The sequence below is a fragment of the Mustela lutreola genome, chromosome 8, assembly GCF_030435805.1.
Source record: "Mustela lutreola isolate mMusLut2 chromosome 8, mMusLut2.pri, whole genome shotgun sequence".
Classification (NCBI taxonomy): Eukaryota; Metazoa; Chordata; class Mammalia; order Carnivora; family Mustelidae; genus Mustela; species Mustela lutreola.
The window spans coordinates 86,592,101-86,614,236 of record NC_081297.1 but is presented as its reverse complement, the minus strand read 5'-3'; the positions used below and the strand labels follow the sequence as shown (position 1 = coordinate 86,614,236).

At 38.8% G+C, this 22,136-nt stretch overlaps 1 protein-coding gene across 2 annotated transcripts in view; it reads left to right on the top strand.

Moving 5' to 3' along the window:
• IPO8 (importin 8) overlaps positions 1-20,023 on the top strand; it is an 85,034-nt gene extending 65,011 nt beyond the window's left edge. For both annotated transcript variants that reach the window (XM_059185885.1, XM_059185884.1), the window contains 5 exons: positions 5,759-5,979; positions 7,471-7,676; positions 10,177-10,380; positions 10,967-11,083; positions 18,066-20,023. In XM_059185885.1, coding sequence (XP_059041868.1) covers positions 5,759-5,979; positions 7,471-7,676; positions 10,177-10,380; positions 10,967-11,083; positions 18,066-18,163 — 846 coding nt within the window. In that variant the 3' untranslated portion in view covers positions 18,164-20,023. The remainder of the gene's footprint in view (positions 1-5,758; positions 5,980-7,470; positions 7,677-10,176; positions 10,381-10,966; positions 11,084-18,065) is intronic.
• Positions 20,024-22,136: the final 2,113 nt, after the last annotated feature.

Sequence of the window (22,136 nt, the reverse complement as noted above, 5' to 3'; positions counted from 1 at the left end):
TGGTGGTGATTATTCTATCATTACTTTTTCATGTATTAGCTGAAATATTTCTATGAAGGAATAGTTTTTTACCTATTACCAAGTTACTCTGAGGAACAGTGTGAGAATGTCTGTTTATTTACTATGATTCAAGATAGAAAGTTTGTTTCCTAACATTCTCCAAAGATGACCGATGAGGTGTTTTGCTTTTTTTTTTTTAAATATTATTAAGAACTTACAGATTCAAATTTGTTTAATATGTTTCAGTATATTTCAGCTTTGGCCAGTGGGAACTTCTTGAATTTATCATATAAGTGCTTTTGACTGACCCTGGTAGTGTTTGGTAGTTTCCTTGCTGTCTGATATGAGAAGATGTTCCAGGTTCATCTTGTACATTTCCTGCCCTATGCTGGGAAATGGTATTTTAAGGCTACAAGCACAAAGGATATTCATTGCTACTGAGTTGGTCATTATTTCCACAGGAGAGCCAAGAAATGCATATTGTATCATTTTAAGATTTGCCCATCATTAGTACACACAGATATTTCCAATTCATATTCAGTACTACATTATTTTTCGTTAGTCTAATTACCTGGATCTATATCGGCTGTACCAAAATCCTGGTTTTCCTTATAATTACTCACTTGCTGTATCCCACTAACATATATATAGGGTGTCAGAATAATTATACCAATATTATCACCAACATGTGATTACTATTAACTGTTTAAGATTTTTAATAGCTCTTTTTATCTTCAGGGTATATCCATATGCTAGGGATATATACAGCCAGAATATAGTCAAATCATAAATTTTAAAGTCCTTTAAAATAATCCCTATTTGATTCATTTATTTTAACTTTTAGAAATGCTTTAAAATTTTTTCTAAATATATTACTTATATGTAATTCTAAAGTCTAATTTACAAAACAGGGTGTATTCAGGGAGGTCAAGCTTCCATCCCTGTCCCTTCTGCCCTTATTTTTTTTCCCCTTCTCTTCCACTCCCTTTAGTTTTTAGTTCATTCTTTCATTTTTTTTTTCAGATTTTTTAAAAAAAATTATTTTATTTATTTGACAGAGAGAGATCACAGGTAGACAGAGAGGCAGGCAGAGAGAAGGGGGAGAAGCAGGCTCTCTGCCCAGCAGAGAGCCCGATACGGGACTCGATCCCAGAACTCTGAGATCTTGACCTGAGCCGAAGGCAGAGGCTTTAACCCACTGAGCCACCCAGGCGCCCCTCATCCTTTCATTTTAAAAAGTAAGCAAATAGATGTGTTCATTCTTTCCTCACCTTCTTAAGTAGTGGCATACATATATTTTTTTCCCATCTTGCCTTCTTCACATAATCATATATCCATCCTGTAGATCACTCCATAGTAGTATAGAGAAGTATTCTGCATTAAGTAGTCTCCAGAATTGATTGTTTTAATATAAAAGGATAATTTTAGTTTTATTCATTGTAAAACCTCAAAGTTTCTTTGTATTCCCTTTTTTTTTTTTTTTTTAAAGATTTTAATTATTTATTTAAGAGAGGGACAGTGAGAGAGAGCATGAAAGTGGAGAAGGTCAAGGTCAGAGGGAGAAGCAGACTCCCCATGGAGCTGGGAGCCCGATGCAATACGTGATCCCGGGACTCCAGGATCATGACTTGAGTTGAAGGCAATTGCTTAACCAACTGAGCCACCCACGTGCCCCTGTATTTTTTTTTTTTTAATTTATTTATTTGAGAGAGAGAGTGAGAGCATAAGCAGGGAGAGCAGCAGAGGGAGAGAGAGAAGTAGGCTCCCCAGTGAGCAGGGATGTCAATGTGGGGCTTGATCCCAGGACCCTGGAATAATGACCTGAGCCATCCAGGCGTCCCCAGTTTTTTTGTATTCTTAATGGCTTTGTATGTAATAGAAAATACTTGTTAAAATGAAATTTTATTATTAAAACATCTCAAGAAGAGCTTTTCAAGCTTAGTTTACATATTCTTGTGGCTTTGTTGATTCACAATAATGAACTTGTAGTAATAATTAAAAATTTTTTTTATGGGGCGCCTGGGTAGCTCAGTGGGTTAAGCCTCTGCCTTTGGCTCAGGTCATGATCCCAGGTCCTGGGATCGAGTCCCACATTGGGCTCTCTGCTCGGCAGGGAGCCTGCTTCCCCCTCTCTCTGCCTCTCTGCTTACTTGTGATCTCTCTCTCTCTCTGTCAAATAAATAAATAAAATCTTAAAAAAAATTTTTTTATTAAGTTTTAATTTTAATTCCAGTGTATGAACACATACAGTGTAATAATGGTTTCAGGTGTACAGTCTTGTGAGTCAGCATTTCCACACATCACCCTGTGCTCATCACAGCAGGTGCCCTCCTTCAGCCCCATCACTTGGCAAACCAAGAAAGTTTGCCTCTCTTTTTCTCCTTTGCTTATTTTGTTCTTAAATTCCACATAGGAGTGAAATCATATGGTATGTCATTCTCTGACTTTTTTCACTTAGCATATTATAACTCCATACACATTGCAAATGGCAAGATTTCATTCTTTTTTATAGCTGAATAATATTCTATTGCATACACCATATCTTCTTTATCCATTCATCTGTTGACGGACATTTGGACTTTTTCTATAATTTGGCTAGTGTATATAATGCAGCTATAAACATAGGGGTGCATGTATTTCTTTGAGTTAGTGTATTTTTGTACTTTTGGGGCAAATACCCAGTAGTACTATTACTGGGTCATAGGATAGTTCTATTTTTAACTTTTTGAGGACCCTCCACACTATTTTCCAGAGTGGCTGCACCAATTTGCATTCCCACTAATAGTGCAATAGGGTTCCCCTTTCTTCCATAGTAATATTTTTTAATATAGCCTGTATCCTATATGTGTTGTGCTACCTGAATGCTCTGCATCAGAATTAGAGAAGAATTCAGTAGGATTTTTTTTTTTTTTTAAGATTTTATTTATTTGAGAGAGAGAGCGCGGGCACAAGCAGAGGGAGGGGCAGAGAGAGAGGGAGAAGCAGACAGGAGCCGGGATCATGACCTGAGCTGAAGGCAGACATTTAACTGATTAAGCCACCCAGGATGGTTAATCAAACATCAAACTAGTCATCTCTTTATAAAATCTTTTTTTTTTTTTAAGATTTTATTTATTTGACAGAGAGAGAGATCACAAGTAGGTAGAGAGGTAGGCAGAGACGGGGGGGTCCCCCCGCTGAGCAGAGAGCCCGATGCAGGGCTCCATCCCAGGACCTTGAGATCATGACCGGAGCCAAAGGCAGAGGCTTTAACCCACTGAGCCACCCCCTTTATAAAATCTTAAAGTACCATGTGTAGAGGCGCCTGGATGTCTCAGTCAGTTAAGTGTCTATATTGCCATAGTTAGTACAGTTATTAATATGTAGTTTAAAAAAATCCTGGGGTGCCTGGGTGGCTCAGTCTTTGGCATCTGCCTTCGGCTTAGGTCATGATCCCAGGATCCTGGAATCGAGTCCTGTGTCAGGGTCCTGGCTCAGTGGGGAGGCTGCTTCTCCCTCTGCCTGCCGCTCCCCCTGCTTGTGCCCTCTCTCCTCTGACAAATAAAATCTTGAAAAACAAAACCCAAAAACTACCATGTGTAGTTGTGTGTTTTAATTTTATATATATCCTCCTAAAGAAGGCTAGTATTCTGCTGATCCTAATATATTTATAGTTTTGACTCCAAAAACATATCAAATTTAACTCAAAATTCTACATAAAACTTTAGTTTTTCTTTCAAAAATGCTTAAATTCAAGTTAGTTCCCATATAGTATATTACTAGTTTCAGAGATAGAACTTAGTGATTCATCAGTTGCATGTAATACCCTGTGCTCATTACATCGTGTGCCCTCCTTAATATCCATCACCCACTGACCTCCTCCCCTCACCCACCTTCCTTCCAGCAGCCCTCAGACGAAACTCTAGACTATTTTGATAGACTATTTTTTAGAGCAGTTACAGGTTCACAGACTTGAGCATACAGAGATTTCCCATATCCCCCAGCTCCACATGCACAGTGGCCTCTATTATCAACATGTGCACTGGGCGGTACAGTGGTCACAGCTGAGGGGCCTGCACTGAGAATGCATATTTCACCCGGAGCCCGCAGTTTACTCTAGGGCTCATTTGTGGTGTCGTGCATTTTATGAGTTTGGACTGATGTGTAATGACATGTGTCTACCATTTCAGTAACATACGTTGGCCTTCACTGCCCTCAGACTCCTCTGTGCTCTTCCTAGTCCTTCAATTCTACCCTGAAGCCTTGATTTTTTTTTTTAAAGATTTTATTTATTATTGGACAGAGAGAGAGATCACAAGGAGGCAGAGAGGCAGGCAGAGAGAGAGAGGAGGAAGCAGGCTCCCCGCTGAGCAGAGAGCCCGATGGGGGCTCGATCCCAGCACCTTGGGATCATGACCTGAGCCGAAGGCAGAGGCTTTAACCCACTGAGCCTCCCAGGCGCCCCTGAAGCCTTGATTTTTAACATTTGTTTTTAAAATGAGCTTGTATTAAGACCTCAGAATTTTGTTTTACACAAATCATTTCAGCCCATCCCTTTCAGTGAAAATAACTATTAGGAAATACTTTTTTTTTTTTTTAAAGATTTTATTTATTTATTTGACAGAGAGAAATCACAAGTAGATGGAGAGGCAGGCAGAGAGAGAGAGAGAGAGAGAGAGAGAGAGAGGGAAGCAGGCTCCCTGCCAAGCAGAGAGCCCGATGTGGGACTCGATCCCAGGACCCTGAGATCATGACCCGAGCGAAGGCAGTGGCTTAACCCACTGAACCACCCAGGTGCCCCAGGAAATACTTTTAACAAAGGTAGTTTATCAACATGGTAGAATTGGATCAGATGCCTTCATTTTCATGTGTGAAGTCCACCATTTTTGCTTTAGTCTTATACTAACAGGAATTTTATTTTTGTTGAGATGTTGATGGGTAGCATGTTAGATTCAGGTGTATAACAATGACTTGATATTTATGTTGTGAAATGATCACAGTAAGTCTAGTTAACATACAGCACCATACGTAGTAACAAATTTTTTTACTTGTGATAACTTTTAATATCTACTTAGCAACTGCCAGATATGCAATACCACATTATTAACTGCGGTTACCATGCTCTTCATTACATCCTCTGACTGACTTAGGAATTTTCTTTCTCAGGAGAAATTCCAGTCACATCTTGATTATTTTCAGTCCCATCCAATTTGATTTAACAAAGAAAAATTCTAACCTAGTCATTTTACCTTAAATGTGGAAATGGTGGAGTCTACATTTAGATTATTGGCATCATTTGATTGGGGACTCTTGAGGGACAGTCTTCAACTAACTGTAATCTGCACTCAGAAAGGAAGGAGACTTCCTCACACTGCTGCCCTCAGACCTCTTTTTGGCCATTTAATATCTGGGTTTTATGAGAATATAAATTTGTTGAATAACTCCAAAAACAATTTAAGCAAAGGTATCATTAAGTATCATTAAGAGTATCTTATTTAATTATTTTCAAGATTTTATTTATTTATTTGACAAACAGAGATCACAGGTAGGCAGAGAGGCAGGCAGAGAGATCGGGGGGCTGGGGAAGCAGGCTCCCCATGGAGCAGAGAGCCCAATGTGGGGCTCGATCCCAGGACCCTGGGATCATGACCTGAGCAGAAGGCAAAGGCTTTAACCCACTGAGCCACCCAGGCACCCCAAGAGTATCTTATTTATTGATGACACGCTCTACCTAGTTTCTAGGTGTATGGTTGACTCTCTTTTTCATTTTTTCCTCTAGTGCATTCCACTCTTTGTTCAACTCGTTTTGGAGAGATTAACCCGAGGAGTTAAAACTAGTGAGCTCCGCACCATGTGTCTTCAGGTTGCAATTGCTGCCTTGTACTACAACCCTGATTTGCTGCTACATACTCTAGAACAAATTCAATTGCCTCACAACCCTGGACCTATAACTGTACAGTTTATAAATCAGTGGATGAATGATACAGATTGTTTTCTTGGGTATGTGTCTTTTAGATTTTATTCTACATTTCTGTTTCTGGAAAGTTGACTTTTGAAAGTATATAATAGCATATAGAAAGATAATTTTCATTTTTTAAGGATTAATGTTTAGTGTATTAACCTAATATTTAATTTTTAGAGAATTAAGAATGTGTTTCAGAAGTATAATCTAGTGGAAAGAATCCAGTCTCTGAAAATTAGGTATAGCTTGTCCTTACTGGTTTTTGACTTATGTGCTATCATTGTATCTTGAGGCAACAAGAATTAAGTGTACATCTGGTTCCCTGACTATTAAGTGTCGATAGGCAAAAACATTCTAAATGAGGTTAGGTTTCTAGGGGAAATGCCAGTTTGGTGACAAGACATTGAACCCTGCAGATCTCAGGGGAGCTTATTCTCAAACATGAGGTCAGAAAGGAGGATTGTTCATTGTAGCCCAAGTGCTGCTCCTGTGGGAGAGTGTGTCTTTAGGTGAAGTACATTCCTAGTGTCTGAACTTAGAAAAAATGAGATGTCTTGTAGTATGTACATGCCCTCCTCAAATGACTGAACACCTCTTCGTGACTCTGTTACGCTAGAATTTTAGCTCTGACAATGGTATAACACTTTATACCAAATATAGCAGTCTTTACATTCTTAATATTTTTAAACAAAATATTTTAAAGAATATTTCTATATAATATTTTAGAATTAACAAAAATGTATATAATGTATACTGGTCAAACTTTTTTCCTTCAAAATCAAATTTTCCTTATTATATATTAAAGCAGAGAACTTTTTTTTTTTTAAAGATTTTATTTATTTATTTGACAGACAGAGATCACAAGTAGGCAGAGAGGCAGGCAGAGAAAGAGAGAGGTGGAAGCAGCTTCCCTGCCAAGCAGAGAGCCCAACAATGCGGGGCTCGATTCCAGCTGCGGGGCTCTATTCCAAGACCCTGGGATCATGACCTGAGCCAAAGCGAGGCTTTAACCCCTTGAGTCACCCAGATGCCCCAAAGCAGAGAACATTTAATGGATTTAGTTAGAGCTGTCAAGTTTTCCTTAGTATATGCTGAGTTTCTGAAGTAGCTTTTGGCACCTGGGGTTAGTGTACAGTGTATGTGCACTATATACCTTGTATCCAGTCTAATACAGAAGACAGAGTCTAAATTTTTCCTTTTTCCCCTGTTGGTTAGGAATTTCCTGCTGTCAAATGTAGGTATTCTTGCTTTAATAGAACTTGTATGCCAAGGCCCAGATATAGTATTCATATCAATCATAAATTGATATAGCAAGATTGACCATATTAATTGCAGACTTCTCTAGCTCTTTGATGATAATTGGTTTATAAAACATGATTTATGTAAGATTTCATATGGTACAAAATGGGGGATACCTCTGTATAATTCTATTGAATGAATCCTAAGATACTACATTGGCCATTTTTTCTTGTAGTATTTCAACTGTCCTTATTTATCATGAACACATTTTATTTCTTTGTAATTTGTAGGCATCATGACCGGAAGATGTGTATAATAGGACTGAGTATCCTTTTGGAACTGCAAAATCGACCTCCTGCAGTAGATGCTGTAGTGGGACAGATTGTGCCCTCAATTCTTTTCCTTTTCCTTGGTCTGAAGCAGGTCTGTGCTACCAGACAACTGGTAAACCGTGAAGATCGCTCAAAAGTGGAGAAGGCTGATATGGAAGAAAACGGTAAAGTCTTATAATTGCAATGAGTGCTAGAATTGTACTGATTTGAGCATGCATTTTTAAATTTTAGTCTATTTGGAGTCATTAAACAGAGTTACATTCTTTGGCTTGTTGCACATTTAAAAAATATTTTGGGGTGGATTTACATATTCTGACATATAACTTTAGAGAAGTTCATTTTTTGACATTTAAATAATTATTGAACTTAATGTTACACCCTGGGAAATACAAATACATTTGTAACAGAATCAAATGGTTTTGATGATAAGTTAGCAACCAGTTATTTCTTTTTATTTGTGCTAACAATGTCAATGAAGTCAGCAGCATGAATTAATAAATGAACCACTTAGTTAAAAGCAGAAGTGTCAGTATAGCAGATTAATAGAGTGCCTGGTACATTTTTTTTTTTTTTTTTAAGATTTTATTTATTTGACAGAGATCACGAGTAGGCAGAGTGGCAGGCTGGGGGGAAGCAGACTCCCTGCTGAGCAGAGAGCCTGATGTGGGGCTCAATCCCAGGATGCTAAGATCATGACCTGAGCTGAAGGCAGAGGCTTAACCCACTGAACCACCCAGGTGCCCCTTTTTTAAGGTTCTTAATCAGAAACTATTTAGGAGAGACTTAGAGTTTATGTATTAATAAATTTAGAGTAAAATACACAAGTGAAGGCTATTCGCTTAATAGAGATTCAGAATAAGATTGTTAGGGTCAAGCATATTAGATCTTTATTTAATGATACTGCAAAAAACTATTTACTTGCGCCCAGGAAGTAACATTATCCAACTCCAAGTGGAGTTTTTCCTCTTCTAGTTAAAAACAGACATTTCTTTAAATGAGAAAAATCAGAACTTTCATGGAAAACCTACATCTCTCTTTTTGATGCAAAATTCTATGATTTCAGCAAGTGCAGATTTAAAACATTTAATTGGCATCATTCTGGTTTGTTCATGTACAAGAAATGGTACCCTTCCCTAACCCCTAACACAGTACACTTCTTCTGATTGAATTTAATGTTTTTCTTCCTCTCAAAATAAAATTTAAGAGAGAGAAAGTATGCACACATGCATGCTATGGGGGGAGGGGCAGAGGCAGAGAGAGAATCCTAAGCAGGCTCCATGTGCAGCATGGAGCCTTATGTGCGGCTCAATCTCTTGACCCTGAGATCATGACCTGAACTAAAATCAAGAGTCAGACACTTAACCAACTGAGCTACCCAGGTACCTCTAATTTCTTTTTCTGAATATCATGTAAAGCAGTAATGCTTCTTTAGTAGAAGGGTTTTGTGTTTTTGCTAAGTATAGGCCAACAGTTATGGAATTACTTTTTTCAGAATGTTACAATATTCTCCAAGTCTTTATTTTGTAAATTGTTGGTTTATAACTAATATGGCTTGAGAAAAAATTCTGTAGTACTTTCCCAGATTTTCCTGTTGTATTTCCACTGAAGTGTAGAATGATTAACTAGGAAAGGTGTTTCTTGTTATCTTTGTAATTATACCTTTGTCATATATATATATATACACACACACACATACATACACACGTGTTATATATATATATATATGATAAAAAATGTATGTATATATGATCAAAACCAGGGTTTCCTGTCTTACCCCAAAACTACTTCACAGTTTATTCAGTGTGGTATGTTTTATAGAACTATTTTTGAAACAATGTCTAGTTTGGGTTTATTCTAGGTTTTTCCCTCTTAGTAAATGCAGAACAAAATCAACCTATCTTTTGGTTACAGTACTGGGCTAACTGCTTAAAACAGATTGGCATTGAAAATAAAGCAGAATCCATGATGATATACAATTCAGATTTCAACTTTTCAATCTACATGTAGCTAATTTTTCTCTATTTCTATAGTTTTCTGTTTCTATTAGCAGAAACAATCTCATTTGAGTACTTCTAAGCAGTTCATAATCAACTTAGGTAACTGTTAAGAGACCAGATTCTCAATGGGAGATCATTGTTATTTAAAACACATAACATGTGCACTGACTGTACAATTGTCTTTTTTTAGGACAAAAAAATTTGGGACTCGGGGCGCCTGGGTGGCTCAGTCGGTTGAGGCCTCTGCCTTCGGCTCAGGTCATGATCCCAGAGTCCTGGGATTGAGCCCCGCATCGGGCTCTCTGCTCAGCCGGGAGCCTGCTTCCTCCTCTCTCTTCCTCTCCCTCTCTGCCTACTTGTGATCTCTCTCTGTCAAATAAATAAATGGAATCTTTAAAAAAAAAAAAAAAAATTTGGGACTCTGATTAATAGCATTTTTGTAGTAAAGAGTATGAGGCAGCCCTAGCAAAACGGTTGTAATGTCCAGAACACTTTAGATTTAGGGACACTTGTTTTTAGGAAGGAGGATAAAGTCGTTTTCAATTTAACAAATTACAGTAAAGATTTATTTTTAGAATTTCATATATAAATAGGTGGTAGTTTTTCCATATCCAGAATGTTTTGTCCTTTTGTGTTTTCATTTCTTCAATAATTAATGGATTCACAGAGGAGATTTCAAGTGATGAAGAGGAGACCAACAAAACTGCTCAAGCAATGCAATCAAATAATGGAAGAGGTGAAGAGGAGGAGGAGGAGGAGGATGACTGGGATGAAGAGGTATTGGAAGAAACTGCCCTTGAAGGATTCAGCACTCCACTTGACCATGACAACAGTGTGGATGAATATCAATTTTTTACACAAGCTCTGCTAAGTAGGTCTTTACTTGCTAAATCTTCAGATATTTTCTCTGAAGTCGATCTTTATTTCCTTCGGTTAGAAGTTGTTTTGGGATCTGCTGCAAATTGGTTTAGATGTTAAATTTGGATTCAGTTGTGTTGAGTTTGTGGTGTGTTGTCCACATGGAAAAACCTGGGAGACTCAGGGGATGGTCTTGCCTAAAGCACCAATTCGAGTTCTTGGTGTGGGACGGACGTTGAAGCTGCAGGTACTGTGAGAATCTGGAGGAAAATGACAGCACCTGAGTAGAGGTGTATGTCAAGATCGAATTCAGGGATCATAGTTAGTAAAACCTCAGAGGGCGATGGCAGGAGAGAACTGGGCAAAGCAGAGATTGGCAAGTCTTAACCATCCTCTGATAGCCCCACATGGTTGGATACAGAGTGGGTACTCAGGAATAATCCTTTGGTGGAGTAAGTTTTACCACCTTGGGTTTGTTATGGTGTTGAACTCTTTCTCTTACTATCTGTAGTCATCTCATTGTACTTTTATTATCATGTCACTTTTCTCTGAAATGATCATTGTCACTAGACTCATCTTTTTCTTCTACAATACAACAGCTGTGCAGAATCGGGATGCTGCCTGGTACCAGCTGCTCATGGCACCACTCAGTGAGGACCAGAGGAGGGCGCTGCAGGAGGTGTACACCCTGGCAGAGCACCGGAAGACAGTAGCAGGTCAGCTCTCCAGATTTCCAGATTGGAGTGCATGTGTGGAGGCACTGAGTCAGCCTTATTAATGAATCTTGTGGCACCTAAAGACTGTTTTAAAAATTGTTAGAGGCCAACCTTTAGGGATAATAATGAATTATTATTGTATGATTTTTAAAAAAATGTTGCTTTTTAATCACTTGTGGTATCTTAGATCTGCAAAATCCTGTGCATTAATAAGTGTCTTCCAGTGGTGGTTATTCAGGAGTACTTATGCTGTATTGTAGAGCCCAAGATGTAAAAAGGTGGGGATGAGTTTTGCCGAGGGAGAGTTAATCAGTTGGACAACCCATCTAAACATCTTACCCCCAAATAGACCGAAGGTACTTCATGAGTTCTTGCAAAGGGCTTGTCTTCCTGGAAATGAAGCACTCTTCATTTCTTTTTGCTGGGCTTTATGTGATTCTTGTTGATTTTCAGTTTTTTGACCTGGAGAAATTATTTTCTGCAGACATTATTGTGGTTACTCCTAGAAAACCAATGGAAAAGATTTTGTAATTACAAAAATATTTTAGTGGAAAATGTCATGGAACAGGTACCTGTGATTTAGAGCCTAAGTTCTTCGGCATGGATTTGAATGTTCAGCCCTGCATAGTCTATGTCAGTCCCCCTAATAGGAGAATTCTGGGCACACTTCTAGCAGTAGACTATGGAACTGTTAAGACATGGCTCTGAGACTTGTTTTCATTTTGCTTATTTTTACTAGAAGTTGAGATAGGGGAGGTAAAGCATTTTTTAGCAGTTTTTCTGTGATAGTAAACATAACTGCTTACTCACATAGCCCTGTTAAAGGTTAATGCTCAGGGATGTCAGGGGAAGATGGCAGAGTAGGAGGACCGTAAGCTCACCTCATCTCACAGATACAACTAGGTAACACTCACATTAGGGTATATAACCCAGAGAATGACTCAAAGACTGGCAGAACAAACTTCACAACAAGAGGGAGAGAAGAGTCCACATCAAAGAGGATAGGAAGGATGGAGATGTAGTGGGGAACCAAATGGATGGGTCTGTCCGCTGGTGGAAGGGACCCGTGGGCATAGAGGGAGGAGAAAAACAGATGATCATACTGTAAGCCTGCATGGAAAGATGATTCCCCATAACACCTGGCTGATGAAAACCAGAGGGGCTGAATTTCGTTAGTTCTTACAACCAGGGTGATTTATAGCCTGGAACTTTAAAAGGCAAGTTCAGTTCCAAGAGAGCCTTGAGGGCTATAGAAAACTAGGTGCCCACCCCCTATAGCACAACAAACAACCTACAGAGATACAACATAGAGGCAGTACCTTGAAAAATGCCTGGGGCATACAGAAGGGAGAATTATTTACTAATCTCAGAGTATGTCCCTGAGGGGCAGAGAGTACTGAAAGACTCCACCAGGAACAAAGTTGCTGGTAGGTGCCATTTCCCTTCCTCACTCTCCCGACCCCCTGCCCCAGCATAAACACTAAGATACCTGCTGGAGCCAGCCTGGAACTTGCCTTCACTACCCAGCTTGCTTACACCATGCACCAGCCTTTTCAGCTGGGCCTGCCTCAGTCCTGGTGCTGTCTTTAGTCCCTCAAAGACTAACGCAAACCTTGCCACCACTGTTTCCATGGTGCACATTGTGGGGGTCTCAGTCCCAGTAGCGGTGGCCAGTCTTGTTAAAACTGTGCACCCTGCCTATGCATGCCTTGTGGATTGGCCCGGTCTCAGAGATGGAGATGCATCTCCTATGGCAGAGGGCCAGCGCCACCTTGTTAAAACTACTTGCTCCACCCATTACTTTCAAGACAAGATATGTAGCTGAATTTCATAATAGAAATAAACACAGAAAGTCAGACAAAATGAGAAGAAATGTCCCAAATAAAAGAACAGGACAAAACAATAGCAAGGCACCTAAGCAAAACAGAGATAAATAATATGCCTGATAGAGAATTTAAAATAATTGTCATAAAGATACTTACTGGACTTGAGAAAACAATGGAGGATTTCAGTGAGCTCTTTACCAAAGAGAAAACATTGGAAAAGAACCAATCAGAGAAAAGAACAATAATTGAAATTAAAAATACCCTAAATGGAATAAATAGCAGACTAGGGGAAGCAAAATAGATTAGCAACGTGGAGGACAGAGTAATGGAAAGTAATCAAGCTGAGCAGGTGAGGGGAAAATAAATTATGCAGAATGAAAATAGACTTAGGGAACTCAGTGTCCCCATTAGGCATTACAACATTTGCTTACAGGGATCCCGGGAAAAGGAGAGAAAGAGGGCAGAAAATTTATTTGAAGAAATAATAGCTGAGAAAAACCCTAATCTGGAGAAGGAAATAGAAATTCAGATTCAGGACGTATAGACATTCCCCCCCGACCAAAAAATCAACCAAAGAAGGTCCCTTCCAAGACAGTAATTTAAATGACACAAAGTGGTGATAAAGAATTTTAAAAGCAGAAAGAGAAAAGAAAGTTATGTGCAAGGCTGTCCATGGATTTTTAAGCAGAAACTTTGCAGGCCAGATGGGAGTGGTAAGATATATTCAAAATGCCTGAAGAATACTCTATCTGGTAAGGCTATTATTCTGAATAGAAGGAGAGAGACAGTGTTTTCCAGACAAACAAAAGTTAAAAGAATTCATGACCACTAAACCAGCACTATAAGAAATGTTAGTGGAAAACAAAAACTATGAATAAGAAAAGTAGGAAGCACAAAGGAATTGAAAATAAATATATCTGTAAAAACCAGTCAAGGGATTCACAAAGTAAAAAGAAATGAAGTATGACACCATATACCTAAAATATGGGAGTCGGGGGAGTGACAGGTGTAAAGAAAGTTCAAACTTAGGTGACCATCAACGTAATAAAGACTACTATACACAGAAGATGTGGTATACAAACCTAATGATAACCACAAATCAAAAACCAGTAACAGATACACAAAAAGTAACAGATACACAAAAAATAAAGACAAAGGAATCTAAGTTTATTACTAAAGACAGCAAACTTATGGGGGCAGGAGAGCAAGGGAAGAAAAAGACCCATATATATGCAGTGTTTCACAACATATGGAGACTGAAAGTAAAGGAATGGAAAAACAATTATCATGAAAATGGAAGTGAAAAGAAAGCCAGGGTAGCAATACTTAGACCTTAAACACTGTTAAAATAGACAAAGAAGGATGCTACATAATCATAAAGAGAACAATCCAACCAGATGATATAACAATTTAAAATATTTATGTACCCGCCATGAGAGCTCCCAAATATATAAAGCAGCTGTTAACAAACAAATAAAGTAATAGATAGGAATACTAGAATAGGGGACTTTAACACTCCACTTACATCAATGGATAGATCAAAAGAAAATCAAGAAGAAACAGTGGCTAATTTAAAGGACACATTGGGTCAGATGGCTCTAACAGATATATTCAGAACATTCCATCCTAAAATAGCAGTGTGCACATGGAACATTCTTCATAATACATCCCATGTTAGGTCACAATGCAAGTCTCAACAAATTCAAAAAGAAGTCATACCATGCATCTTTTCTGAACACACTATGAAAGTAGAAATCAACCACAAGAAAAAACCTGGAAAGGACACATATACATGGAGATTAAATAACATGCTAGTAAACAATGAATGATTTCTTGGTTGACCCAAAGAAGAAATAAAAAAAGATACATGTAAACAAATGAAAATGGAAACACAATGGTCCAAGATTGTTGGGAGCAATAAAAGCCATTCTACAAAGGAAGTTCATAGAGGCCTACCCTCAAGAATCAAGAAAAGTCTTAAAAAACTTAACGTATACCTGAGGGAGCAAGAAAAAGAAGAACAAACAAATCCCCACACCAGCAGAATGAAGGAAATAATAATTAGAGCAGAAATGAATGATAAAGAAACTAAAATTTAGAACAGATCAATGAGGTCAGGAGCTGGTTTTGTGAAAAGATCAACAAAATTGATAAACCCTTAGCCAGATTCAGAGTAAGAGAGAGAGGGGACTCAAACAAAATCATAAATGGAGGAGGAGAAATAACAACCTAAACCACAGAAACACAAAGGATTGTAAGAGAATGGTGCAAAAAATTACATGCCAACAAATTGGGTAACCTAGAAGAAATGGATAAATTTCTAGAAACATATAATCTCCCAAAACTGAACCAGCAAGAAATAGAATGTTTGAACAAACTAATTATCAACAATGAAATTGAATCAGTAATCAAGACTCCCAACAAACAACAGTTCAGGACCAGATGGCTTTACAGGTGAATTTTATCCAAACATTTAAAGACTTAGTATCTGTTCTTAAACTTTTCCAAAAAATTGAAGAGGAAAGAAAACTTCCAATTTATTCTGTGAGGCCAACATTACTCTGATATCAAAATGAAATAAAGACACCACAAAAAAGAACTTTAAGGCCAATATCTGTGATGAACATAGATGCAGAAATCATCAACAAAGTATTAGCACAATAAATCCAACAATACGTTTAAAAAAACCATTTACCACAATCAAGTGGGATTTATTCCCAGGATGCAAGAGTGGTTCAGTATTCATAAATCAGTGTCTTACATTACATCAGTAAGAGAAAAGATAAAAACCATCTGATCTTTTTAATAGATGCAGAAAAAGCATTTGACAAAGTACAATATCCATTCATGATAATAACCGACAACAAAGTTGTTGGAGATGGAACAGAGCTCAACATAATAAAGACTATATATGAAAAACCCACAGTTAACATCATACTCAATGATGAAAAACTGGGAGCTTTTCTCATAAGGTCAGGAACAAGACAAGAATGTCCATTTTCACCAGTTATTCAGCATAGTACTGGAAGTCCTAGCCACAGCAGTCATGCAAGAAAAAGGGATAAATGAAATAGGAATAAAAATTGGTGAGGAGGAAGTAAAATTTTCACTATTTGCAGATGGCATGAGATTGTATATATGGCAAACTCAAGACTCCATCAAAAAGCTACTGGAACTGATAAGTGAATTCAGTAGGGTCACAGAATATAAAAGCAACATAGAGGAAACTGCTGCATTTATACACACTAGTAATGAAGTAGCAGCAAAAGGAATTAAGAAAACAATCCCATTTGCCATTGCACCAAAAAGAATTAAATTCCTAGGAATAAGCTTAACCAAGGAGGTAAAAGACCTGTACTTTGAAAAGTATAGAACACTAATGAAAGAAATCGAAGATGACACAACCAAATGGAAAGATACTGCATGCTCACGGGTTGGAAGAATGACTATTGTTAAAATGTCCATACTGCCTAAAGCAAGCTACAAATTTAATGCAATCCCTATGAAAATGCCATCAGCATTTTTCACAGAACTAGGACAATCTTAAGATTTGTACGGAACCACAAAAGCCTCCAAATAGTCAAAGCAGTTTTGAAAAAGAAAAAACTAGAGGTATCACAACCCTAGATTTGAATATACACTACAGAGCTGTAGTAATGAAAACAGTATGGGTACTGGCACAGAAATAGACACATAGATCACTAGAATAGAATAGAGAGCCCAGAAATAAATCCATGATCATATGGCAATTAATATACGAAAAGGATGCAAGACTATGCAATGGAAAAGAGTCTCTTCTGGGAAAACAAGACCACTTTCTTACATTATACACAAAAATAAACTCAAAATGGATTAAGGACATAAATGTGAGATCTGGAACCATAAACTGCTAGAAGAGAGCACAGGCAGTAATTTCTCTGCCATTGGCCATAACATCTTCTAGACAGGTCTCCTGAGGTAAGGGAAACAAAAACAAAATAAACTGTTGGGACTACATCGGAGTGAAAAGCTTCTGCACAGTAAAGGAAACAACCATCAATACTAAAAGACAACCTATGGAATGGGAGAAGAGATTTGCAAATGACAGTCCAATAAGGGGTTAGTATCCAAAATATATAAAGAACATACACAACTCAACACCCAATAAACAATCCAATTAAAAAATGGGCAGAGAACATGAATAGATATTTGTCCAAAGACATACAGATGGCCAACAGACACGTGAATATATACTCAGCATCATTCATCACCAGAGAAATGCAAATAAAAAACCACAATGAACTATTACCTCACACCTCTCAGACTGGTGAAAACAAAAGAAACAAGTGTTGGTGAGGATGTGGAGAAAAAGGAACCCTCGTACACTGCTGATGGAAATGCAGTTTGGTGCGGCCACTGTGTGAAACAGTATGGAGGTTCCTCAAAAAGTCAAAAATAGAACTACCATGTGATCCAGTAGTGGCACTACTGGGCATTTACCCAAAGAATACAAAAACACTAATTTGAAGATATATGTACCCCCATGTTTATTGCAGTATACTAGCAGGCATCTATCGATAGAGGAATGTATAAAGAAGATGTGTGTGTGTCCGTGTGTGTGCGCGCGTGCACACACACACACACACACACACACACACACACTTGTTCAGCTACAAATAAGAATGAAATCTTGTCATTTACAACAGTATGGATGGATCTAGGGAGTATAAGGCTAAGCAAAATAACCCAGTCAGATAAGGACTAATATATGATTTCACTCCTGTGTGGAATTTAAAAGGGAAAACAAGAGAGACCAAAAAACTGACTCTTAACTAGAGAGAACAAACAGATGGTTAGTTATTAGAGAGGAGGTGGGAAGGGGCCCAGGGGAAATAGGTGAAAGGGTTTAAGAGTCACTCCTCTTGGTGAGCACAGAGTAATATATGGAAGTGTTGCATCACTATATTGTACATCTGAAATTAACACTGTATGTTGTGAACTACACTAGAATGAAAACATAAAAAGGATGTTGCTCGGTTGGGCAGAACAGCTAATATGAGTCACATTCCTTCGCAATGCAAAGTATAAAGAAATCTTGCTCCTTTGAGGTTATTTCCAACTTTGTCACCTTAAATACTCTTGTTCTTTTCCTCCCTCTTTCTCTTGGCAAACACTAGAGGCAAAGAAGAAGATTGAACAACAGGGAGGCTTCACCTTTGAAAACAAAGGAGTCCTCTCGGCATTTAACTTTGGGACTGTGCCCAGCAACAACTGAAAGAAGGAACAGCAGCCTACCAAATGTCATCACTACATTTTACTTCACCGGGGGAATGTGAAGGTCAAGGGGAGGAAAAGAGTGGGCTGCTCTTCAGCACCCTCCTGCTGTGCCAGTTAACTGGCATCAGGCTGCGGTTTCATCCTCTCCCTCTTCCCCTTTGACCTTTCTCCCCACCCCGAAATACATATTCTAAGCAGCTACTGTAATGTATGAAATTCAAGGAAAACAAAATCAGTGGACTGAAAAGGACAAAATCATATTCTCCAAAGGATGAACGACCAAGGTGGTTTTAGAGGATTGAATTGAATTGCACGTCTCAGGTTTTTGCCATGCAGAATCAATGGATTTATGCGGATAACAGTGCCTTCTGTTGTACATGAATTATTTGAAAAATTTTTTTGGAGTGCATTGCAATTTTTTTTAAAGCATAAAACATATTTCTAGATATAATGTAAACCTTGGCTCTATGTTGACTTACTCTGCATTTTACTATGTGAATTTACTGTTAGGCAGTTAGCTACAAGTCACTCTGGTTTCAAAAACATCACTGCTCCCCTTGCTCACCCTGCTGCTGGGGGCTCTCTTCAGGGGTTGTAAAATATGCACTGGCTCTGGTTTTTCATCACATGTTTTGTGGCTTTCCTAATAAGTGTCTTATTCCCTCTTCCATCCCATTCTTGAGCCCTGAAAGAGGTGGTATTTCTTTTGGAGTCAGCAAATATGGATATAAATTTCATTTATATCATGGCGAGTTCAGAACTCAAAAGTTTCTTGGCAGCAAGTGACAGGAACTCTTTAGTCACTGGAATTAACAGTAAGTCCGAGTATATTCTGAATCATGTACTTAATTATGTAATGAATTGATTATTTTACTAAAGCACATTGAACTCTTACAAGAAGGGTGCTACATAAGCACGTGGTCTTTCTGGATGGGGGCTTGCATTTTCAACAACATATCATTCCTGCTATGTTGGACCTGGGTCCAAAACATTTTCCAACAAAATTTTTTATCTGTGATAAAGACCCAAATGATTTTAACTTCTACTTTTCACACATCTGAATCTTCTCCTACCTTATTCATTCTAGCCTTTATTATAGCTAAGTTCAGCTTGTTATATTTTTCACGGGTTGGGGTGTTGTTCAGCTGCCCTCTTAGATGGTAATGATTGATGCCTATAAGAAATATTGCAGATGGAGGTTCTGGCTGTTTTTCAGAACAAATTCAACACTAAAACATGGATCACAGTGTTTTCATACAGTAAGGTGAAAGTGTATTTCCAAAACCTAATGTATTACCGATGTGATAACAGTTTTCCATTTTTGTGAAATGTCTGCAGCATATATTTCCCCTCAGTGACTGGAGGAATTTCCCCCAGGTGCTTCCTGTATTACCATCCCTTGTTAATATTAACTCTCTTTAGAAGTTTAGGTTATTTAAGTAGTTTTTACATAAGTAGCCTAAGAAGCCATGAGTTTCAGAGTTCAATATCCCCTGCTTTCCTATTGAATGTGCCAGATGGCAGAAGAGAAAGGTGGCACTGGGGGACATCTTAGATATCTTAAGCTTTGAAACTCTTCTTATTCTCCCCATGTCCAAAATGATTTATTTTAACATAAATAAAATGCCTTCACACTGGATTGTAAAAGGCATGTGATTTTATTTTTGTGAGGTATTGTCTTCTGCAGTATTAAAGGGAAAGAGATGTTAATGTGTATCATCCTATCTTGTTTTTGAAGCCAGGGTAGTTGTATAATTTTGTTACCAGCAGTGCTAACCTGAATGTGATCTGGGTAACTTGGAAATGCAGGAACTTATATGAATGTACTGTAAAATAAAACACGGACTGATTCCCAGGATTCTGAAACCCTCTGTGTAAAATGTTTTCTGGAGTATGGAGGTACTTTAAGCAGATGATAAAAATCCATCAGTATGTTTTCTTGATTTTGGGAGGAGGCGGAACAAGGTAGCTGTTGGCTTGGGAGGTTAAGAAGGGTTCCTCAGGAGAAGTTAGAGTGGAGAGTGGTTGGAAGCTAAAGCCTATCTCATAAGTCATGGTGTCCCAATGGGAAAGATAGGTGCTCTGAAAAAGCAAAGGTCGTTAAAGCCACATCAGGACCTTGAAGGAAAATTAAAAAGGTGCTGGAAATAGAGCCCTTTTCTGATTGCCTTCTCCTAATCTGATGACAGCCTAATTTGAGTGGAATGGGGACTTCCAGGTAGATGGCAGATCTTTCTAAGATCCTTAGCTCACCTACACCCCCAGCTACTCCTAGATAAAACCTACATCAGTATGATTAACTGAGAAAACAACTCAAAGACTGGCAGAACAGACTCTCCACTGCTAGATGTAGAGAAGAGGCCACTTCAAAGAGAGTAGAAAGGGCAGGATGCAGTTGGAAACCAAACTGCCCTTCAAAACTGATCATGAGAGGGGCACCTCAAGCATGGATAGAGGAGACTATCAGACCCCATGCCAGGCACCCCAGGCATGGGGGACCCGCAATAGAAAGACTAATCCCCATAACATTTGCCTTTGAAAATCAGAGGGACTTTGTAAGTTTTTACAGTCAATGGGGCTCAACATTGGGAACTTTAAAAATCAGCAGGCTCTGCATGGAGTGCAGGAGGGCAAGAGGAAACTGAGTCCCCACCATAAAGAGCATAGCAAACAACCCCACTGGGATGTAGCATAGAAGCAGCAGTTTAACAAACACCTAGGGTGTGAAGGAAGATATGTTTACTAATCTTAGGATGTGTGCTGGAAGGGCAGAGATCCTTAGGGGATTTCTACAAGAACAAAAGAGCTGGCAGGCACCATTTCTCTCCCCCGCCCGGCCCATAGTCTACGCCTGCAGGAACCAGCACAGCATGAACACTCTCCACCTAGCTTTGCTAACAAGTGCACCCACTCCTCCAATCTACACTCAGAAGTCCATTCCACAGCAGTGCTACAAGCTTGGTGGTATGAAAGTAGCTCCAACAGGGGACAGCATGACCCCAAAATGACACCTCCCCTGAGGGGAGGGGAAGAAGACCACACATACCAGTCAAATGTGGTGAGAGCAGTGGCTGTGGGCAGACATTCCATCTGATTATAGTCCCTGCCCACCAGGTAACATTTTTCAGGGGACAACAGGGCGAGTGCCCTGCAGTTAGGTGCTACTACCGCTCTGGCAGATGCCTCGTCTGACCCAACTCAAGCTGAAGGTAGTCCCAGGTTGGCCCATTAACAATACAGGGACCAACCCTCCCACAACAGTCCAAGAGAGCCATTGCTGATGACTGAAAGCAAATGCAGCTCAGCCATAATAACAGGGCATGCAACACACATGAGAGACATCCTTAAAACACCAGGTTCTGGTAAACAGGGGACACTGCATTGCAGGGCACCATAGGACCTTTTCTTCATAAGGACATTACTTTCAAGAGTAGGAGATTTAATTGACCCTACTAACACCCAGAAACAGACCCAGAGTTAGATAAAATGACACAGCAGAATATATACCAAATAAAGGAACAGGACAAAATTATAGCAGAAGAGCTAAGGAGATGGAAATAAATAATGCCTGATAGAGAATTTAAAGAATGATCATAAAAATACTCATTAAACTTGAGAAAAGAGTGGAGAATCTCAGTGAGACCCTCAACAAAGAGAAAGAGCACATAAAAGAGAACCAATCAGAGATGAGGATCTCCATAACTGAAATTAAAAATCCACTAGAGGGAATAAAACCACAGAAAGCAGAGCAAATCAGTGACCTGGAGGACAGAGTAATGGATGGAGGTCAATCATGACAAACAGGACAAAGAAAAAGAAAAATGAGACTACATAAAGGGAACTAAGTGATACCATCAAACATAATAATATTCACATTTTAGGGGTCCCAGAAGAGAGAAAAAGGGGCAGAAAATCATTTGAAGATCTAAGAGCCAAAAACTTCCCTAATCTGGGGAAGGAAACAGTAATTC